The 19,665-nt window shown below is 36.9% G+C and overlaps 1 protein-coding gene across 7 annotated transcripts in view; it reads right to left on the bottom strand.

Moving 5' to 3' along the window:
• The window catches only part of RAPGEF2 (Rap guanine nucleotide exchange factor 2), a 246,466-nt gene that overhangs the window by 103,049 nt on the left and 123,752 nt on the right, over positions 1-19,665 (bottom strand). For 5 of the 7 annotated variants that reach the window (XM_027116832.1, XM_027116838.1, XM_027116833.1 and 2 more), the window contains 3 exons: positions 14,307-14,382; positions 12,275-12,442; positions 9,965-10,057 (listed from right to left, as the gene is read on the bottom strand). In XM_027116832.1, the coding sequence (XP_026972633.1) occupies positions 9,965-10,057; positions 12,275-12,442; positions 14,307-14,382 (337 nt within the window). The remainder of the gene's footprint in view (positions 1-9,964; positions 10,058-12,274; positions 12,443-14,306; positions 14,383-19,665) is intronic. The other 2 variants (XM_027116835.1, XM_027116837.1) reach the window with 2 other exon arrangements.

The following is a 19,665-nucleotide window of genomic DNA, read 5'->3' as shown; positions in this document are numbered from 1 at the left end:
GGGGAGGAGGGTGGGGGAGGGATGGATTAGGAGTTTGGAGTTAGCAGATGCAAACTAATATATATAGACTAGGTAACGCCAAAGTCCTACTGCATAGCACAGGGAACTATATTCAGTATCCTGTGATAAACCATGACGGAAAAGAATATGAAAGAGAATATATATACATATGTATAACTGAATCACTTTGCTGTATAGCAGTAATTAATACAACATTGTAATTCAACTATACTTCAATAAAAAATGAATTAAAAAAATATCATACACACTACCAGAAAGCATGGTATTTACAATAAAGATAAAAATGCAGTAGGGAAGAAAGTGAGACAATCACCTAAAGGGGGAATTTCTCTAAGCGAGAAGGGATGCAGGAATCTATAGTGACCACTGACCTCATAGAATGTACAAGTGGACATTTCAGCTCTTACCAGGGCAAACTTATCATCTCAAAGTTGGGAGCGGGAAAACTTCCAGTCCCTTCCCCAAGGCAGCGCTACCCTTTCAGATATTCTGCTGCAGTAGCTGATTACTGAAGCACACCGAATCTCAGAGCACCATTATGAGAAGTAAACCACATGTTGTGATGACAAAGGAAACCAACCACTGGTGTCTTAACATAAGCAGGACAAGTGGAAAGAGTGAAGGCAGCATATTTATTTAGACCAAAAAGGAAAAAGGGAGCCAGTAAAAAAAGAAAAAAAGATACTCAAACTAGAGGATAACAAAGATATAATTCGAGAAAAATAGTAAGAAGGTTAGAGAAGTTTTAAATACATTGCGAGGTACTGTTTGTTTATTCCGCGCTATCAAACTGAAACAATTTGTAATACATTACATTATCCTGAATCTAAAGTATTAATCACGCACAGGAGGCTGTTGAAATTACTCCTGGTGAGGATCTTTTTTTGAGGGTATGGGAGTGGGTGAGGACACCAAAAACTAGTCTTATCGGTATTAGCATAAGACCAAAAACTCAGCTTTAAAGGTTGTCTCGGGCTTCCCTGGTGGCGCAGTGGTTGAGAGTCCGCCTGCCGATGCAGGGGACGCGGGTTCGTGCCCCGGTCCGGGAAGACCCCACGTGCCGCGGAGCGGCTGGGCCCGTGAGCCATGGCCGCTGGGCCTGCGCATCCGGAGCCTGTGCTCCGCAACGGGAGAGGCCACAGCAGTGAGAGGCCCGCGTACCGCAAAAAAAAAAAAAAAAAAAAAAAAGTTGTCTAACACACTCTTTACAGTTATGATTAGGTCATACTTTCATATCACACAAATGTTTGCATAAAAAGTTTAAATATTTTATAATTCCACATAATGGCTCATAATTACCTTAATAGGGAAGAGGAGGCAGAGAACTTTCTGGGGGGAAAAGGGGCTCCAAAGATAAAATTCCTAAAGAGAAACACTCTCTAAATGAGAAATGCTAAATAAATTAAGTAAAAATATGTACCTTTAAAGATTACTACAGTAACTACAAAAAGGACTGCTGGTGACCATCCAAACCAATTAATTAATATATTTAAAACCATTATTTAATATAAAGCATTTTTAAATTCTTCTGATTCCATCCCAAGTTAGCTTGAGGGCTTTCCATTTTCTCCTTGTATCTATGAGGATATTAAGCAGCAAAAAGGAAAAGGAAGTAAGGGGAAGAATCACATAGGAAACAAGGTCGGGGCAGCCTCATAGGTTTGCAAGCTCAGCCGTCCACGGGCCCTGCTCGCAGAAGGGTCCTGCACTTGGTTTTTTCATGGAAAGCTATTTCTGTGGGAAAGAACAAAAAATGGACAAATCGTGGTTACTAAGACTAGGGTACTTGGCCGATATTTTCCTGAAAATGGACAAACTGAGCTTGTCACTTCAAGGAAAACAGCTGATAGCACTTTCCCAAGGATAAAATTTTAGCTTTCAAGTAAAAATTAGACATTAGGAAAACATGTCCAATCCCATAAGCTTGACAGCTTCCCAATAATTAAGGCCTTTTGACATGAGACTGGTAGTGATACTAACAAATGTGATTTTTTTTTTATATTGTGTAACACGCCAAAATTTGGAAGACCTAAATTCAATGACGAATGCATGATGTTATAAAATCACACATGAATAGAAAGACCCATTCAGTGTGTAAGTAAGGCGGATGGGTTTTAATAAAAGAAAATTTTTAAAAGCTGACTGAGTGTTATGTTCCTCAATGCAACAGCAGGTGTAAGGAACTACCGTTTGTCAAACTTTGGTGCAGTGTATCAGGAAGATTATTTGAAGAAGCTGTTAAAACTCTCCTCCCTTTTCCAACTACCCATCTGTGTGAGGCCATACTTTATATACTTCAGCCAGAAAAGGACATCACAAAAGACTGAATACAGAAGCAGATATGAGAATCCAGCTGCCTTCTACTAGGCCAAACATTAAACACATTTGTAGAACTATAAACCACCACCACCCTTCCTCTCATTTTTTCTGTTTTGAAAATATAGCTACCTCTCACTAAAAAAACCTTTATGTTAATGTATAATGGGTTTATTATGTTTAATTAACCAATGAATACATATTTTTAAGTTTCTCAGTTTCAATTTTTAATATGCCAAGTAATGATGTAGATAATTCATATAAACAAAAGCTGTTGGAGCCCTCAAAAAGTTTTTTTTCCTTAATAAGTGTATTTATTTTTTATTTTTTTATTTTTATTTTGCGGTATGCGGGCCTCTCACTGTTGTGGCCTCTCCCGTTGCGGAGCACAGGCTCCGGACGCGCAGGTTCAGCGGCCATGGCTCACGGGCCCAGCTGCTCCGCGGCATGTGGGATCTTCCCGGACCGGGGCACGAACCCGTGTCCCCTGCATCGGCAGGCGGACTCTCAACCACTGCGCCACCAGGGAAGCCCAGTGTATTTATTTCTTTATTTTTGGCTGCATTGGGTCTCTGTTGCTGTGCATGGGCTTTCTCTAGTTGCGGCGAGCGGGGGCTACTCTTCGTTGCAGTGCGCATGCTTCTCATTGCGGTGGCTTCTCTTGTTATGGAGCACGGTCTCTAGGCACGCGGGCTTCAGTAGTTGTGGCACACAGGCTTAGTTGCTCTGCGGCATGTGGGATCCTCCCGGACCAGGGATCAAATCGGTGTCCCCTGCATTGGCAGGTGGATTCTTAACCACTGAGCCACCAGGGAAGTCCCTCTCAAAACGTTTTAAGAGTGTAAACAAGTCCTGAGATGGACAAGTTTGACAGCTGCTGCTCTGAGATGAACCAGAAAACGATCAGCCTCTTGGCTCTTTGTAAAAACCCAGTTGTCGGCTGTCCTTAGATTCCTTTAAGATAAAACCCTGTGAGGTCCTACCTCAGCTGAACCTTCTAACAGCACATCCACTTGCAGGAAGGCTAGCTGCTCACACCTTCCCCATCTAACTAAAGTTAGTACCAAAAGTTAGGCAAACTTTCATGCCGAGGAGGAATAAAAAGACTGCAGTGCTTGTTAAGAATGCCCATTACCGTCAAGGGCATCGAGGGCATCAAGACTATTGCCGCGGCCCAAGTATTCTCTTCGTCACACTTGGTTGGGATGTGCATACTTCATAAAGTAACAAACGGCAAAATGATCTTTTTCTTGAAAACGTTCCTGAGTATTCCAAAATTCCTGATGATTCAAACAGGTGTTTGAAGGTTCGGTTTAAAATTTCGGATAAAGAAGTGGACGGAAAGTAGACGTACACGAATAATTAGTGCGAGGGAAACGCTACAACTTACTTTGAGATTTTAACCTTATTTTCTAACACTCCTAATGCCTTCCGGATGGTACCAAAGCCACAGGTGACCAATTATTACTGTTCTCCTCACAGACATCTGAGTAAAAGTCAAGACAGCCTGAATACTTTCTTTTTCATCTTCAAACCTTTCCCTTCGGAATTCCTCCGCCATTTATTCCAATTAGCGATTCATTGCTCAGATCCAGCCCACTCTGTGGTCACATCATTTCTCCTCTAGGCGAGCAGTTCTAGACTCTGCGTCACATCCAACCACCGCCAATATTCCACTTGAAAGTGAGAAAGGAAGACACAGGAAAAAATAAAAGGCTACTGACCCCATACTAAGTTCATAAGAAATTGCTCTAATACAATTGTTCAGTAAGCCTTTTATTTTTTTTCAATAGATTCTATAATTATTTTTTTTCCTAACTATCTTAAAGTTATTTTTCAGCCTATGTGTAATTTAAACTATCACAAAGGCTGTGAGGTACACCTGTGAACTGGGTATGTTCAAGTCAGTCATTACTACTGACATTCTTACTACTACTGAACTGTATACTTAAAAATGGTTAAGATGGTACATTTAGTGTTACGTATTTTTTAATAAATTTATTTATTTATTATTATCATTATTATTTTTGGCTGCATTGGGTCTTCGTTGCTCCGTGACGGCTTTCTCTATTTGTGGTGAGCGGGGGCTACTCTTCGTTGCGGCGCGCGGGCTTCTCACTGCGGTGGCTTCTCTTGTTGCGGAGCATGGGCTCTAGGTGCAGGCTTCAGTAGCTGTGGCACGCGGGCTCAGTAGTTGTGGCTCGTGGGCTCTAGAGCACAGGCTCAGTAGTTGTGGCGCATGGGCTTAGTTGCTCCGCGGCACGTGGGATCTTCCCGGACCAGGGCTCGAACCTGTGTCCTCTGCATTGGCAGGCGGATTCTTAACCCACTGTGCCACCAGGGAAGTCTCAGTGTTACATGTTTTTTATAAAAGAAAAGAAGAGTTGAATTATGCACTTTAAATAGGTGAACTGTATGGCATGTGAGTTGTAACTCAATAAACCTGTTATTTTTTTAATCTGTAGTTTGTTCTTAATTAGTTTCTGTAAAAGAAGGGGAAAAAAAACTTTCCTACTGAGATACGGATAATGACTAATTTTTTGAGAGGATAAGGAGGAAAATTTATACACAAAAATATGTACAAAATCTAGTAGACATTTAAAAATTATTTTAATATGAATCATTAAAATTTTCCTTTCATGAGTGATGTCAACCTAACACCCATACATCGAATCACATGCTAGAGTTTCTTCCAGAGGTTGGTCAACAATATCTTCTAGCTAATAGAAAGGTATTTCAAAGTTAATAATGTTTTAACACAGGATTCAAAATCAAAAGAGAACATTTCCAGTCACCCAATGTTTCAAATAGTGAAAACAGACAACTTAGAATGGATCAGTTAATTGTAAAAAAGGTCAGTTCAGCACTGGTAGGAAATAGGTCTGAATATCAAAGTAGATTTTTCCAAAGAAAAGAGACATTTTTCAAATCAGTGTGTAGCACTGCAAAATCTCATGGCAAAAAAAAAAAAAAAAAAAGAAAAGGAAAAATCACATAAGAAATGAAATGGCTGAAGATGAAAGGATTGTTGCTATTGAGACTAAAAGTTAAATTTTAGCCAAATATATTTAAAACATGAACAGGCACAGCGAGAGCCACCAGTGTTCACAGTTAGAGGCAGGACAAAGTGGCAGTGATCTTTCTGACAAATAAATGGCTTGAAATATTGCCATGACATGCTACACAACACCCCGATTACTTGCAATTTCCAAGTGCAACCAAAAGATGGGTCCAATTATGACATCAATACAAGCTTTCTTTCAGAATGGAATGAAAGAACAGTAAATCCCAGTGGCCACGGGAGTTCTGCAGCAGCGATGATGTCATATATAAAAATAGACATCCTCTAACAGAAGCTGAAACTTGTGTAAACAGCACACTGCACACTATTCTCAACTGCCTTGCATGAATTTGCAGTGCATGCTGTTAATAGCACGAGATTAATCATGTCATATTTTACACTATTTCCTGATTTACATTTCAATTTCTAAACAGACTCTATGGTGTACTTTCTCAATCTGTATAAATTAAATCAACATAAATACCTGATTATAACTGCAAGAAAGAGAAATGGTCCCCCCAAAGCAAGGAGACAGAGACCATCGCAGCAGCTCTAACAGGCTGCATTTTGCCAGGAATGCAACGCTCTTATGTCCACCTATTGTTCAAAGACCTTTCCGCAGGAAGCTTTCTGCAGGATTTTAAAATGCAACATGGTCTCGGTGAGGAGGGGCCAGTAAACCTGCTGAGAATAAGCATGAAAAGCAAAGGATACTTTTGCCACTTCTCTTTAAGAGACTCTCTGATGCAAATATAAAGACTTCGGGGCATGCATACAACAGTATCTACCAAAATGTGGGGAGGGCAGGCTTGTATCTATCACTCCTATCACAGTCTATCCACATCCCCTCTTTCCCTTCTTTACTTCCCAATTCATTTCTTTTTCACATTTCTATTGGGCTTTCTTGGATTAAAGAAGATTTTCCTTTGAGCAAAGACAGTAAGGCCATTCAGGAAGCCACGTCGGATTCCTCAAGATGCCTGGTTTTTGAGCCTCCACGGTACCTGGATTTCCCTCTATCTTAACTGCCGTCGATTTATCTGTATTTTGTGCGAGGCCATAAAGTCAATGGGGGCAGATTCTGTCTGTCCTGTAGACCTTTACAGCCATGGAGTCCGGCACAGCCCTGAAACAAGGTGGGCGCTCAGTAATATTCATTAAAATAATAAAAACCTACAAATGAAAATACTGAGCTTTCCTCTATGATACAAGAAACAGAATACACAGATTTTCTGAAACTCCATCCTATTATAATTCACAGAGAGGGATTGAGGACCACACTGAAGACAACAGCTTTAGATTTAATTAAGCAAACAAACGCCTGATGAAAGATGAAGAATAAAAATATTCAAATAATTAAGAAATTTCCCCATACTTGAATAATTTCTGTATATGCACATAAACAGATTTTAAATATCATCACTGAATAAATTAGTCAAGTGGGATATGAACTGACTGTTATAAGTTAAAATCTTAAGACCTTAATATTCTAGGAAATTTAGTAGACCCACAAGTCACTGATACGCAACACATGCTCTTACTGTTAAGTAGCATATATTGGATTAAAGTAGGAAGACCTCAGTGAAAAAGTAAAGAATAAGTGACAAAGCAAAGCCGTAACGTGAGGGAAAATATTGCCTATTTCTAATGCGAGAACAACAGCTCATGTCAAAAAGTCTAATGTCAAATAAATGTGCATCATCACACAAACACTGTAATTTTCTCATGTTTCAATATTTAAATTTTTTTGAAATTAACCTACTAAGAAGTCCTTAACTGAAGATGAAACCAACTTAAATCAAATCCATCACTTAAAAAAAAGTGATAGATTATATTCAGAGATATATAAGATATATATAACTTAGGAATGATTACCATTAGAAGAAATAGTACTTGTCTTATATTATGAAGAATAACCTTATTAAAAATAGGACTCATTTTCATACGCCTCCTGTAAGAATCAACCTTATTACACTGGTGCTACGTTAAAGATATTGTATTCTCGCTGACTATAATAAAAAAATTAATTCCATGATGTTTTTGTAATATTACATTGTATTTGACTTAGATTATATTAACTTACTTTTATGCAGTATTTTTATTTCTTTTGTACACCTGCACCAAGAACTTTAAACTAAGCCTGACCTACAGAAAAATTCAATACATAATTATTAAACGGTGCCCTGAAGTGTATATTCCCATTGTAGAAAAGGATTACTAACAGAATGTGTGGGAAATACCTTTTTCTATGACCGATGGGTTCCCCTTAGGGGTTCTCCTTATTAAAAGTTTGCACTGATTGGAAACTTTATAAATAAGTTTTATGTTATATTGTGTTTGAATCCTCCTAATTCAAATTTGTATAAAGTAAAGCCACACTTTGGGGGGTGCGTAGGAGTGGAGGTGGAAAGTCAATCGGAACCTCAAAGAGTGGAGAGCATTTTAATTATGCAACCAGCCCTGGAACGCTGCAACAGTAGGAAACGTCAGTTGGTACACATCACCTCCACAGTTTAGATGGGACAACTTTTCCTCAGTCTTCAGTCTAATATCTCTGTACAATTTTCACACTTTCTAAACGAGGAAGAGAGCAGAGCTGTTTTTTTCTTTTTCCCATAAAAAAAAAAAAAAGGAATAAAAAGATGACAGAACAGGTATGTGCAGGTACGTGCCAGCTTCCCCATCCCGGCATCCAGGTGAAAGAAAGAAGGCCCTTCTTCCCTTTTAAGTCCTCTCCCTCTCCTCTCCATTCTTACTATGGAACTCACATTTCCCTACCCACCCAAACTTCTAGAATAAATTACCCATCAATGCAGACGGGGCCTGTAATTAGGGGTAAAATAAACAGGTTCCCCCCCCACCCTATTCCGAGCCTGTCGACAAGGTAAACCTGTCCAAAGTCCCAAGTCAGTCTAGAAATGACCCCGAATTCCCCAGCCTCCGCCGGGAACCTTATCCAGGACCTGACTCTGCCACCTGCCTCTCCCCACTCAAAGACTGAAAATTCGTGCCGCATCCTGTTTTCTGGCAGTCTTAAACACAGCCTCAACCCAACTCATCAAAATGTAAGGAAATGCTAATGAAAGCCATCTCCAATCTTGCCTTCTCACTGCATTTTAAAATGCTTATTCTCTGCAAACCTCACACACTTGCCTTGAAAAAGTGACCTGAAAGCACTCTGCATGGACTGTGCGAGTATTCGTGTTTCTGAAGAAATTACTATCATCTGTCTTAAACTGCTGCAACACGTCTAATTTTTTAAAGCGTACATAAGGTATACATCATAACCCAGTGCACATTTTAAATTCAATTCCTACTTCTACATGGGAATTAGACTAACCTGTCATTTCTCATACTGAACAAGAGGACTAATTACATACCGGTGTACCTTTTAAAATATTAAAGTTATATACGTTTTAAGTATACATGTACTAGATAAAAGCTCAAAACACTGGCACAATTTAAAAAATTTTTATACAATTTTACAAGAATCTTATCAAATTTAAAAACTAGCAACATTTTTTTAGATTTACCACATCACTGAAAAATTAGCAGCGCTTCTAAAATAAAATACAGCTATTATGTCACCTGTGACATTTTAATATGCATTATATTGTATAGAACGTAAAGTAATGGCCTTATTTTAATTTGAAAAGTTATACAAATATTTCGTGTTTTCAGGCGAGGTTACTGTAATAGCCAAAGACATTACATTGACAGTAGCCTTCCACTAATGTGAATTAAATTATTCATGATCTTTTTCGTGGGCAATAAGAAGACACAACCACAAACATTTCACTAGTTACTTAACCAATTAGTTTCCAGAGATAAATGAGTTTTTCTTCCCTGACTCCAAATTCCCTGATAACCCCAAATTTGACCCCAAATTTCAAACGAGTAATGCTGAAACCGTAAATTAGTCACATATTGGCATGAAACAAATGAGCAAAGATATTATTATAGGCCTCAATTAAAATACAGAATGAAATAAAAGCATGAAATCTGGTTAAAAATCAAGCGCAAATAAGAAAACGCAAGCGAAGTGTAAATTCTTATTTCCTTTTTGACAAAGCCTTTATTCTGACTAAAATTTTACCAGTGGTCTCCCAAAATGCTCTCACACTGGGATTCCTGAAATTTAAAGCTTTCACCTCTAGCCTTTAAAATGTAGATGTCTAATGGATTTCCCATAAAACTTTCACACAAAAAGCAGTTAAACACCCACGATGCCTATCTGCCTGTCTTTCTCTCTCCATTTCTTTATGCGCCAAGCAGGTTAGGTAAGAACTGTGCTCCACTCATTCTTAAAAATACGTAGTCTGCACTTTTATTCGTTCTTCAAAGAAAGTGAGCAATTTGTCCCTAGGTCTGCACAAATAAAGCAGCCTGTGACATCAACCAAACCACTGACCGTTTCAAAGTTGTAAGGGGTTTTACTAAATCAGGGCAAAATACAAAAGAACAAGACGAAGCAAAACACATCAATGTTATAAACTCATTAGTTACAATGCAAATTCACAGATGAACTGAGGTTAGTATTAGGAGACCACACACAGATTACAATACCTGAGATTTAGTGCATTCCTTTGAGCCAAAATGAAATGAGTGCCATAGAGGAGGAAAGGAGAAGATGACATTATCAGACATGCTACAGTACATCTGCCAAAATGAAGATCAGGTTAAATCAGGTTAAGAATGACCATACAGCACTGGCTACATGTATGATGTCCTTTATGTTCCTTAGCCATGCACCTGAAATGCACCTGCAACCATTTAGGTCGCCTGTGAAGGAGGACCATGCACCTTTTCAACCAACTTTGCACCCTGGCTCCCACCTTACTAGGGTTCTTTCAAAAGGAGTATTTCTGCTCAGAATAAGTAAATGTGACTTAGGGCTAATTTTGTTGTTTTCATATGTTAAAATCATGTACGTAGGCAAAATAATAATTATATAAATAAAATTAAAACACAATTTGCATGAAAAGACGGGATTCAATATTTAGAATTATGACACTTGTTGCCCATCTGAACTCACTTAGAAAAATTAACACCACCATGTCACGTATTAGCAAACTGGTACCTGATCCATCAGTGAGCAAGTGAAATTTTTCACCCTAGTACTGAATTTTCCCTCATAAAAGTACCTGTTGACCAGGTAAGACATTTTTTAAAACCACTAAAAAAAAAGGAATCTTGAATAATTTTTAAAAACTACACGTTTACAAAAAAATCAGATTAAAAAGGGGGAGTCATGTAGGGGAGGTGGGTGAAGTATTACATAAAGGGGGAAAACATGGGGCTAGGAGAGAGAAATAATTATAAAATGACACCCCCCAACTTAAATGGGACAAATATAACTATAAAATCAAACCATTCAGCTTGAACGCTAAATCTTTAGTAACCCACACTGCCGCTAAATATCTTGGTGTAGAATCTGACTTGGAAACATAATTCCAAAGCAGAAAGAGTATTAACAATATTAGTAGGTTGTACTAGTAATGTGTACAACTATTTTTAATCCATAGTTCCTTCTTCCACGATGCTACATTGACACTAAAAATACTACCTTCTTGTATAGACAATGGTAACAAAAAACCTTTCATAGGTTTTTTTCAAAAAAATACCAAGGCTCTGCAGCAGGCAAACAAAGCTGACTTTATGATGAGCAAAAAGCAACCCTTTGCAAATGAGCTCAATGAAATGATTCAACTATGAAATTCATGGGAAATTAAAATTGTGCGCATGGGCAGTGAGAGGAGCAGGCTGAGAGCTGGTGGCCAAAACTGCCTGAATATTCAAATACAAAGGGCTCTCAGAAATAGAACACATCAAGTGCGGGTATCAGATGCATCACTCCAAGTTACCAGAAAATTAAGTACATAGTTTTAAGTCTATATACATTTTCCCATGCGGTTTGCATTTATACTTATTTGCAAAAAGAAAGAAGAGGATACGAAAGACAAATAAGAAATGTAAAATAGTTGTCGTTTACCTATTTTTATTTTTTCATGTTTATTTTAAAATTAATTTCACGAATGAGTGCTCATTTAATGGTATTGTAAGTATAGATGAACCATATTTGACCTTATTATGACATATGGAAGAATTCAAGTTACGTTCTTCTTGAAAACAGAAATCCTCAAATATATTTGCCACTATTCTGGGTGGGCCACCGGGGGACATGGACACAGCACAGCTGAGCAGAGAGAAATGAGTGAGAAAAATAAGGCTCCCAAACTGACTACGCTGGGGTCTTGTACAAATCAATCATTATCTGTGCCTCGGTTTCCTCAAACATAAGAAGTAGTTTCTTCACCTAATATTTACGGAATAAATGACGATCAAGTGGTGAAAGTATTAAAGAGGACCTCTGAACCTGTTAGAAATGCTTCAGACCATCTTTACACTGGGATTTACAGAAGCATCATTTCAAATTATGCTCTCACTTCATCATATTAAAAACAAAAAATTCTCAGATAATATTCTCACAATGGTATGAAGATAATAGGTAATTTTTAAATATCTAACTTTTGAATAAAAAACAGGTATGATACCTGTCACTGGGGACGGTGAGGGAAAGGGCAACATTTTAGATTAAGATCAGAACCTAAAAATATCCCAGTTACAACTGTACATGCTCACCACAAAGCTGATCCTCAGAGACCATGTTAAGAAATAAAAAGGCTAAACAATGCCTTTTGATACCTCATTTCAATGCTCCTTAAACTATTCATATTATGTGTTTCCAGAAAAATCTGCACTTTGAGTAAGTATACCACAGAAAGGAATTATTCATCAAAAATGGAAAATGTATGCCCTTTCACAAAACTCCCACCAAAAAGCTATAAAGATAATTATTATACTTGTGTAACTTACCGTATGATAGCCTCTAGGCAAAGGTGGTTTGCCCACAGGATAAGGATCCACAGTGTCGATAATCGTTTGTCTTTCCCCTTTCTGGTTGATTTTTCTAAATCTCCTTCGAGACTGTCGATGAGAAGCTTGACGCTGAAAATATTCTTCATTTTCATCCATATAGTCTACCTGAAATAAAATCCCCCAAGATTTCATTTCTTCCAACACCATGTTCCATATTAAGATTAGATGCAGAATAAAACTTACGGATAGTCTACATTCATTCACTGTGCAAAGACATTTGTAGACAAACTATCTCGACAGACTTCAGATGTTTCTGAACTTCCCTAGAACTAACTGGTTCTGAGTAACTTTTCTTTATAAAAGAGAAGAGGCATTTTCAGTTCCACTTAGGACAATATGGGTAACTCCTGAATTTCCTGCAGTCTCAAAGGGAAGGATATTTTCAGTAGTCTTTGTTCTGATTTATTAATGAAAGATCTCACAGGATACATCACCATGCATTATGAAAGCAACTGCCCCATTGTCTTAACTAAAGCACAAAAACTCTCATGAAGTAAATCTGTTTAAAAAAAAAAAAAAACCACCCAAATCCCAAATGACTCAGACACGACTACTGGCAGAATGACTTTGGTAGATTACTTAAGAGCTTCTCTTCCTACTTTCATTCTACGGATTCAGTTTCTTTTTTTTTTTATTATAAATAGCATTGTTCTCAAAACATAATTTCCTCATTTTAAACATTTAGAAAGTGATGAATGGACTAACAGAAGAAAAGTTACGTTCGGTTAGTCCCCGTCACACTTACATAATGTATTGCTCACAAAAGCGTATTTAGATTCTAAGATGGTTCTCACACTGACAAACCTAGTAGTTAGCATCATATGGACAAGGACAAAATCCTCAAGGAATTTTGGAGATCAAAAATCCTTCAGATCAACACAAAATAGCAGTAACAGAGACCAAAATCTCGAGGGAATATCTAAAATGCTTTTCAAGACCTGTGGCTGGAAAGCCCAACGTATCTGCCTACATTTTTCCACTCCTAAATCTTTACTCACCACCATGCCACTTTCTCACTTAACAGTAAATTTTGGGAAATTTTACCAAAAGTTTTCACTAGCTTTGATGAGGAAGTTCCCATTTCTGACAAATTCCTCTCCTCCATCATAGGGAAAAAACCTACATCTCCTCTGAAAATAGATGTATAGGCACTTACCAAATATTTTATTAAATATGAATAAAAAGCCTCCATCATCATCTATTTTAGGCCATAATTTATTCAAAAAGTTTCCTTGCCCAGAGAGATGCTGGATGGGAAATATTATGCACATCAGCCAACTGAATGTCTCTACTGGGCACTCCCTCCAGTCTTATTTTTGTTGCTGATTTTTTTAAGGGGTCCATAGTGTCCCATCTTAAAATCATTTTTATATAGTAAGGAAGCATGTGACAGGCTTTTCTTCAAGCATCAGTAAAAATAATTATGTTGCTAATATCTCTTCTAACGTTATGTTTTTTTGCATATGTCTTACCTCAATATATTTTTTAAATCACACTATTCAATTAAAAAGAGATAAAAATCTCAACAGAGTATTTAACCAGCATAAAAGTCCTCCAAATTTCTTTCAATTAGATAAAGGAAGTGAACTGATTTCCTTATGTCAATTGTTGCCTGAATATATATCACTGTGTCTCATTTAAAGTATCTCACTCATTCCAACCAATATTTGGAGAGCTAAAATCCTGCAATTCCAAGATTCTCCCCAAGTTTAAATTAAATGGCATTTTCATAGACTGATTTATAAAGTTCAAACACCAAACATTTAGGTACGTGACCCTTTTAAACTTTCTTTTTCATTATTTGAATCCCGTAAATAATTATAATGATTATGAATTAAAACTCAAAAAGTTATGAAATAAATATACCTAAAGTTATGAAATATAATACGCTATTATAAGTAGTTTGTGAAAATACTTTTATTTCATAACTTTTTTTAAGGGAAAAAAGTCTTCACAGAAGTATTCTTACCACAATCATTTCAGAAGGCTCTAACACAATGCATTCACAGCCACGCCTAAAGCTTCCTGCAGAACGCTTGCCAAAACTAGAAAGAAAAAAAAGATTTAAGTAATACAAATTATGAATTTAAGCTAACCCTTCAGATGAATAAAAACAAGGAAGAAAACAACTATAAAAAATATATACTGAAGAAAGAGCTATCTCAAACCATTATTTACACAGAATGACAAGGAACCATTCAAATTTTTAAATCTCAGATATATTTTTCTGGAAAATTCCAATATAACATTTTTGAATTCATAATGTAAGTAATGAAGAATCATTATGAATGTGTTTTGGGTTAGACTGTTTGAAACCACACCCAGGCAGGTGAAGATTTAGAATATTCTAACAGGGGTGGGAATTGGATCAGTGGCAAACTGTAAAAATACCCAAAGTATAAAATGCATATAACCCTCTTCTATAACTTAGTTTGCTTAGGTTAAACATTTCTTTCACTTAAAAATGTAGTTATTTTTCTAAATTTTCAAATCAACTTATTCAAAATCAGTTTAAGGAAAAGGTATTCAACTCAGGGCTTTCAACTACACAGTGACTCAAGTGGACATGCATTCCCAAAGCCCCTTTCCGCGTGAACACTGCACTGCCGACCTCAGACATGGCGCCTCTGCCCCATCTGTGGAAATACCCACTAGAGCAGATTTATTCTCTCTGGCATAGCTATATGCCAACTAGAGCCACGAAGAGTTCTAAGTAGTCATGACTTGTTCTGCTAACGTACCACCTACCTCTGCTCATTCACTACTCCAAAAGGCCTCCCTTCCCTCCAGTCAACATCTTAGCACCCTTTTTTTTTGTGGCCACACCGTGCAGCATGGGGGATCTTAATTTCCCAACCAGGGATCGAACCCGCGGCCCCTGCAGTGGAAACGCGGAGGTACGGAGTCTTAACCACTGGGCTGCCAGGGAAGTCCCAGTAATCATTTTTAATCATTTTTGAGAAAAATATGAGGAAAAAACGCTTCCAAAGAGCTATTTTATCAAGCATTTTTTCCCCAAATCAATTAGACATTTGAGCGGCTCCTATGGACATTCTCATTCCTTGTATAACTCTATGTCATGGTAGTACACAATGTTTCACATATTAGAACCCAACTTGGATTAGGAAAAAAAAAAAAAGTCATGTAAGATGAAGAGAACCAGAAAGTCAAGGTCCTCACTCTACCAGCCTGTGACCTCTAGCAAACCAACTTGACCATCCTCATAGTCTAAACTGTACTCATTTTTAAGGTTATCGGGTGAGCCCAGGCCATCACTGAAGTCATTTCTTGCTCCAAAATTGTTTCTATGAAAATCAAAAAGAACCATACTTAGCATATCTGAAAAATCCTTCAAAAAATATTCATACATACATATTCTTACAACCATACATATTGAAGTGCTTTTTTTAAGTGGAAAAAAATCTACCAAGAAAAATAAAATAATCTTATCTTCTTTGTCATGTTATTTCACATGCAATTAAAATGACCTAAATTTTTACATATTCTCCTCTTAGTTTACAATTAAAAACCACTGAAGTTGCGGAAAATTCTCAACACACACAAAAATGTGCTTCTGGTTTTTGAAACTACCTACTTGCAATTTAAGTTTTTACAATGAAGCTTATAATTTAATGATGCACTACAAACTAAGAAATAATCTCAGTGTGTTAGTAAAACATGTAGCAGGTTTCATGCCATCATTGCCCGTTGAACCCTGTTATAGGACTAGGTAAAAACATATATTGTATGTTTAAGTTTTATCACTAAATAAAATAGCATTAAAATCTAAAGAAAACCATGTGACTCTAAGTTTTTTCGTATTTTATTAAATTACAGAACCAGACAAGCTTCATAATCATAATGATCGACTGGTTTTCCTTTTTTAAAATTTCATGTAGTAAAAAAAAAAAAAAGTCAAACGTCTATAACACATACAATGTTCAGATGACAACTTAAAAGATAAAAACTGCTAGAATTGAGTTGCTCACAAATTTTAGCAACAAAAGTAGTGACATCAACACGAATAAACTATGTGGTATTTGTTTATTTTATGCCTAATTCTAGTACCAACCACTCCGTACTCCAGAATTAAGGCTGTAAAACCCCTTACCCATCAGCCATTAGTTCAACAGAACTTTATGGCTGAGAAGATATTCATGTATTTAGTTGCACTCACACTATTACTCTAGGGATGAAAAGTGTGCATCCCCTAAGATGAGCTACAAAAAATATCTCTATGCCTTTTGCAAAGTGAGCTGCACTAAAACCTAACAAAACTCTCTTTGAAGCCCCAAAAGACTCAGGTTCTACTGACCATCACAAAGATGTGAACCATAGGAGAAAAAATAGACTCTTGTCAGGTTAATTCTTTGAATACATTGAGGGGGAAAAGGCAAATGCACAGAGAACCCACTCCAGCAAGGGAGAATAAATTATTTCATTTATCCAAAAATCCATTGTTTCGAACACAGCCAAGAACCCAGAAGGAAAGAGTGGCCTCAGAAGAGCTAAGGCGCAAGTCATGAACGCACTCACTGGGGCCTAATGACAAGGTCCCTTGGCTCTTAGCTTACAAACCAGAAGCTGTAAGGTAGGAATGGTCAGGGAGGAATGAAAAACGTCACCTAGAAACCCATTCAGCCCACAAAATACTTCTGCTTCTACTCTCTGATTCTTTGAAACAATAAATATAGAAACAAAAGTAAGTAAACACCATTATTTACTAAGTTTTAAAAAATCTCTGACCAAGTTCTATATAAATAAACTGTTTTAAAAATACAGTCCTGGACTCAAGGCTCTGTGGGGACCTAAATGGGAAGGAAATCCAAAAATGAGGGGCTATATGTATACGTATAGCTGATTCACTTTGCTGTACAGTAGAAACTAACACAACACTGTACAGCAACTATACTCCAAGAAAAATAAATAAACACATAAAAAAATTTTAAAAATACAGTCCTGGAAAACTTTAGAGATAAAAAAGGTAACTGGATAGAGACATACAGCAGGTAAGATCTCCCACAGATGATATTAAGACCAAATTTTTAAGATATTTTAGATGATTTAGTAGGAAGAAATGGAGAGAAATCCTCAGGTGTACAAATGACACAGAGACGTTTAGATAGTAAAGCACAAAACAAAGCCAGTAAGAATAAAGTACAAGCCATTTTTATAAAGTTTTATGTGCGTATAAGAAAGCAGGAAGGACCCAACCTGCACAAGGAAATACTCTATGTGAAAAGTGATCAAATGCACAAAGTGTGTAAGATAAGATTAAACAGCAAAGAGTTCTCATGTTTCAATTAAAAGTCAAATGAAAACTAGAAGTCTTTCAAGGCACTAGCACAGTAAACTGCTAACATAATAAATAACAAATAATAAACAGAGATACACCTCAAAAGGATGGACACACTAGGAGAAATTAAAAATGAAAATTACTATACATACCCTTATAGAAAACCACATGAATCTACAATAGAGCACCGCCCCAGAAAAGTTTCTAAGGGGAAAAACACAAAGCTAAAAAGTTTCCACCAAAAAAATTAAGGGTAGCCAAAGGGCTTTCTGTAAAACCAGAGGCACAAATTAAAAGATCACTTCATTCAATCTTATTAACAGCAGCTGAAAGTTGGTATCATTTAAATTTCTAAAACCATGACTTAAGGAATTGTAGAAATGATACAGATTAAATAAGAACTTGGTTAACTTAAAAAGTACACCTACAATCCTTGAGGGTTTCAAGAAAAGTCAGAAATAGATAAAGATTGTTCCAAAGCCATTTGCCTAAATTCTCCTCCAAATGCTCCTTGGCGCCACTGTCAGAAATGAAGTTAGTCCTATCAAATGCTAGAAGAGACTACAAAAAGTGATCTACAAATTTGATGCAATTCCCATCAAAATACCCCAAAAATAGTTTTTGCGGAAAAGGAAAAACCAATCTTCACATTCATATGAAATTGCAAGGGGCCCTAATTAGCCAAAACAATCTTGAAAAACAACAGTTAGTGAACTCACACTTTTAATTTCAAAACTTACTACAAAGCTGCAGTAATCAAACCAGTGTGGTAGTGGCATAAGGATAGACACATATGGACCAATGAAATAAAACTGAGAACCCAGAAATAAACCCATATCTATGGCTAATTTTGACAAAGGTCAAGTTCATTCAACGGGGGAAGAACAGTCTCTTTAACAAATGTGCTGAGACAACTGTATTTCCACATGAAAAAGAATGCAGTTGGACCCCCACCTCTCATGACATACAAAAATTAACTGAAAACAGATCACTGACTAAATAAAAGAGCCAAAACCCATAAAACTCTTAGGGGGATAAAAGAAGGGATAAATCACCATTACCTTGGATTTGACAATGGACCCAGAGATGACACCTAAAGCACCAGCAGCAAAAGGAAAAATAAATAAACTGAACTTCATCAAAACTGAAAACTTTGGTGCATTGAAGGACATTATCAAGAAACTGAAAAGATAATCTACAGAACAGGAGAAAATATTTGCAAATCATATATCTGAGAAGGGTTTAATATCCAGAATACATGAAGAACTCCTATAGCTCAACAACAAAAAGACAACCCAATTAAAAAAGAGGCAAAGGACTTGAATAGACCTTTCTCCAAAGAAGATATATGTATCAACATCCTTAGTTATTAGGGAAAAGTAAATCAAAACCACAACGAAGCTACTCACCCAAGTTGCCCACTCTCCCCCCAAGAGTGCTTAATAAATCCTTGCTGTGCTTCCTCAAAATAAAAACAAAACAAACAAAAAGACAACAAAAAACACAACCAGATACCATATCACACCTGATACTAGATGTGAATGAGATATTAGGATGGCTATAATTAAAAAAAAAAAAAAAATGCAAAGAATGCAAAAAATGTTGAAGCGGATCTAGAGAAGCTGGAACCCTTGAATTTTGCTGTTCAGAATGTAAGGTGGTGCCGTCACTGTGGAAAAGAGTTTGGCACGTCCTCAAAAAGTTAAACACAGGATTAATATAAGACCCAGCAATTCTACTCCTAGATAAATACCCAAAAGTATCAAAAACATGGACCCAAACAGATATTTCACTGCAGCATTATTTGCAATAGCCAAAAGGTGAAAACAACACAAGTGTCAACTGATGAGTGGATAAACAAAATGTGATATATACAATGGAATATTATCCAGCAATAAAAAGGACGGAAGTTCTCATATATGTTATAACGTGGACAAGCCTTGAAAGCATTATGCTAAGTGCAAGAGCCAGTCACAAAATGACAAATATTGTAAGATACCACTTATGTGAACTATCTAGAATAGGTAGATTC

Source organism: Aethalodelphis obliquidens, unplaced genomic scaffold (genome assembly GCF_003676395.1).
Source record: "Aethalodelphis obliquidens isolate GAN/ISIS:26980383/991018 unplaced genomic scaffold, ASM367639v1 scaffold17, whole genome shotgun sequence".
NCBI classification, from domain to species: domain Eukaryota; kingdom Metazoa; phylum Chordata; class Mammalia; order Artiodactyla; family Delphinidae; genus Aethalodelphis; species Aethalodelphis obliquidens.
The sequence above is the reverse complement of the archived record's forward strand: the minus strand, read 5'-3'. Positions and strand labels throughout refer to the sequence as shown.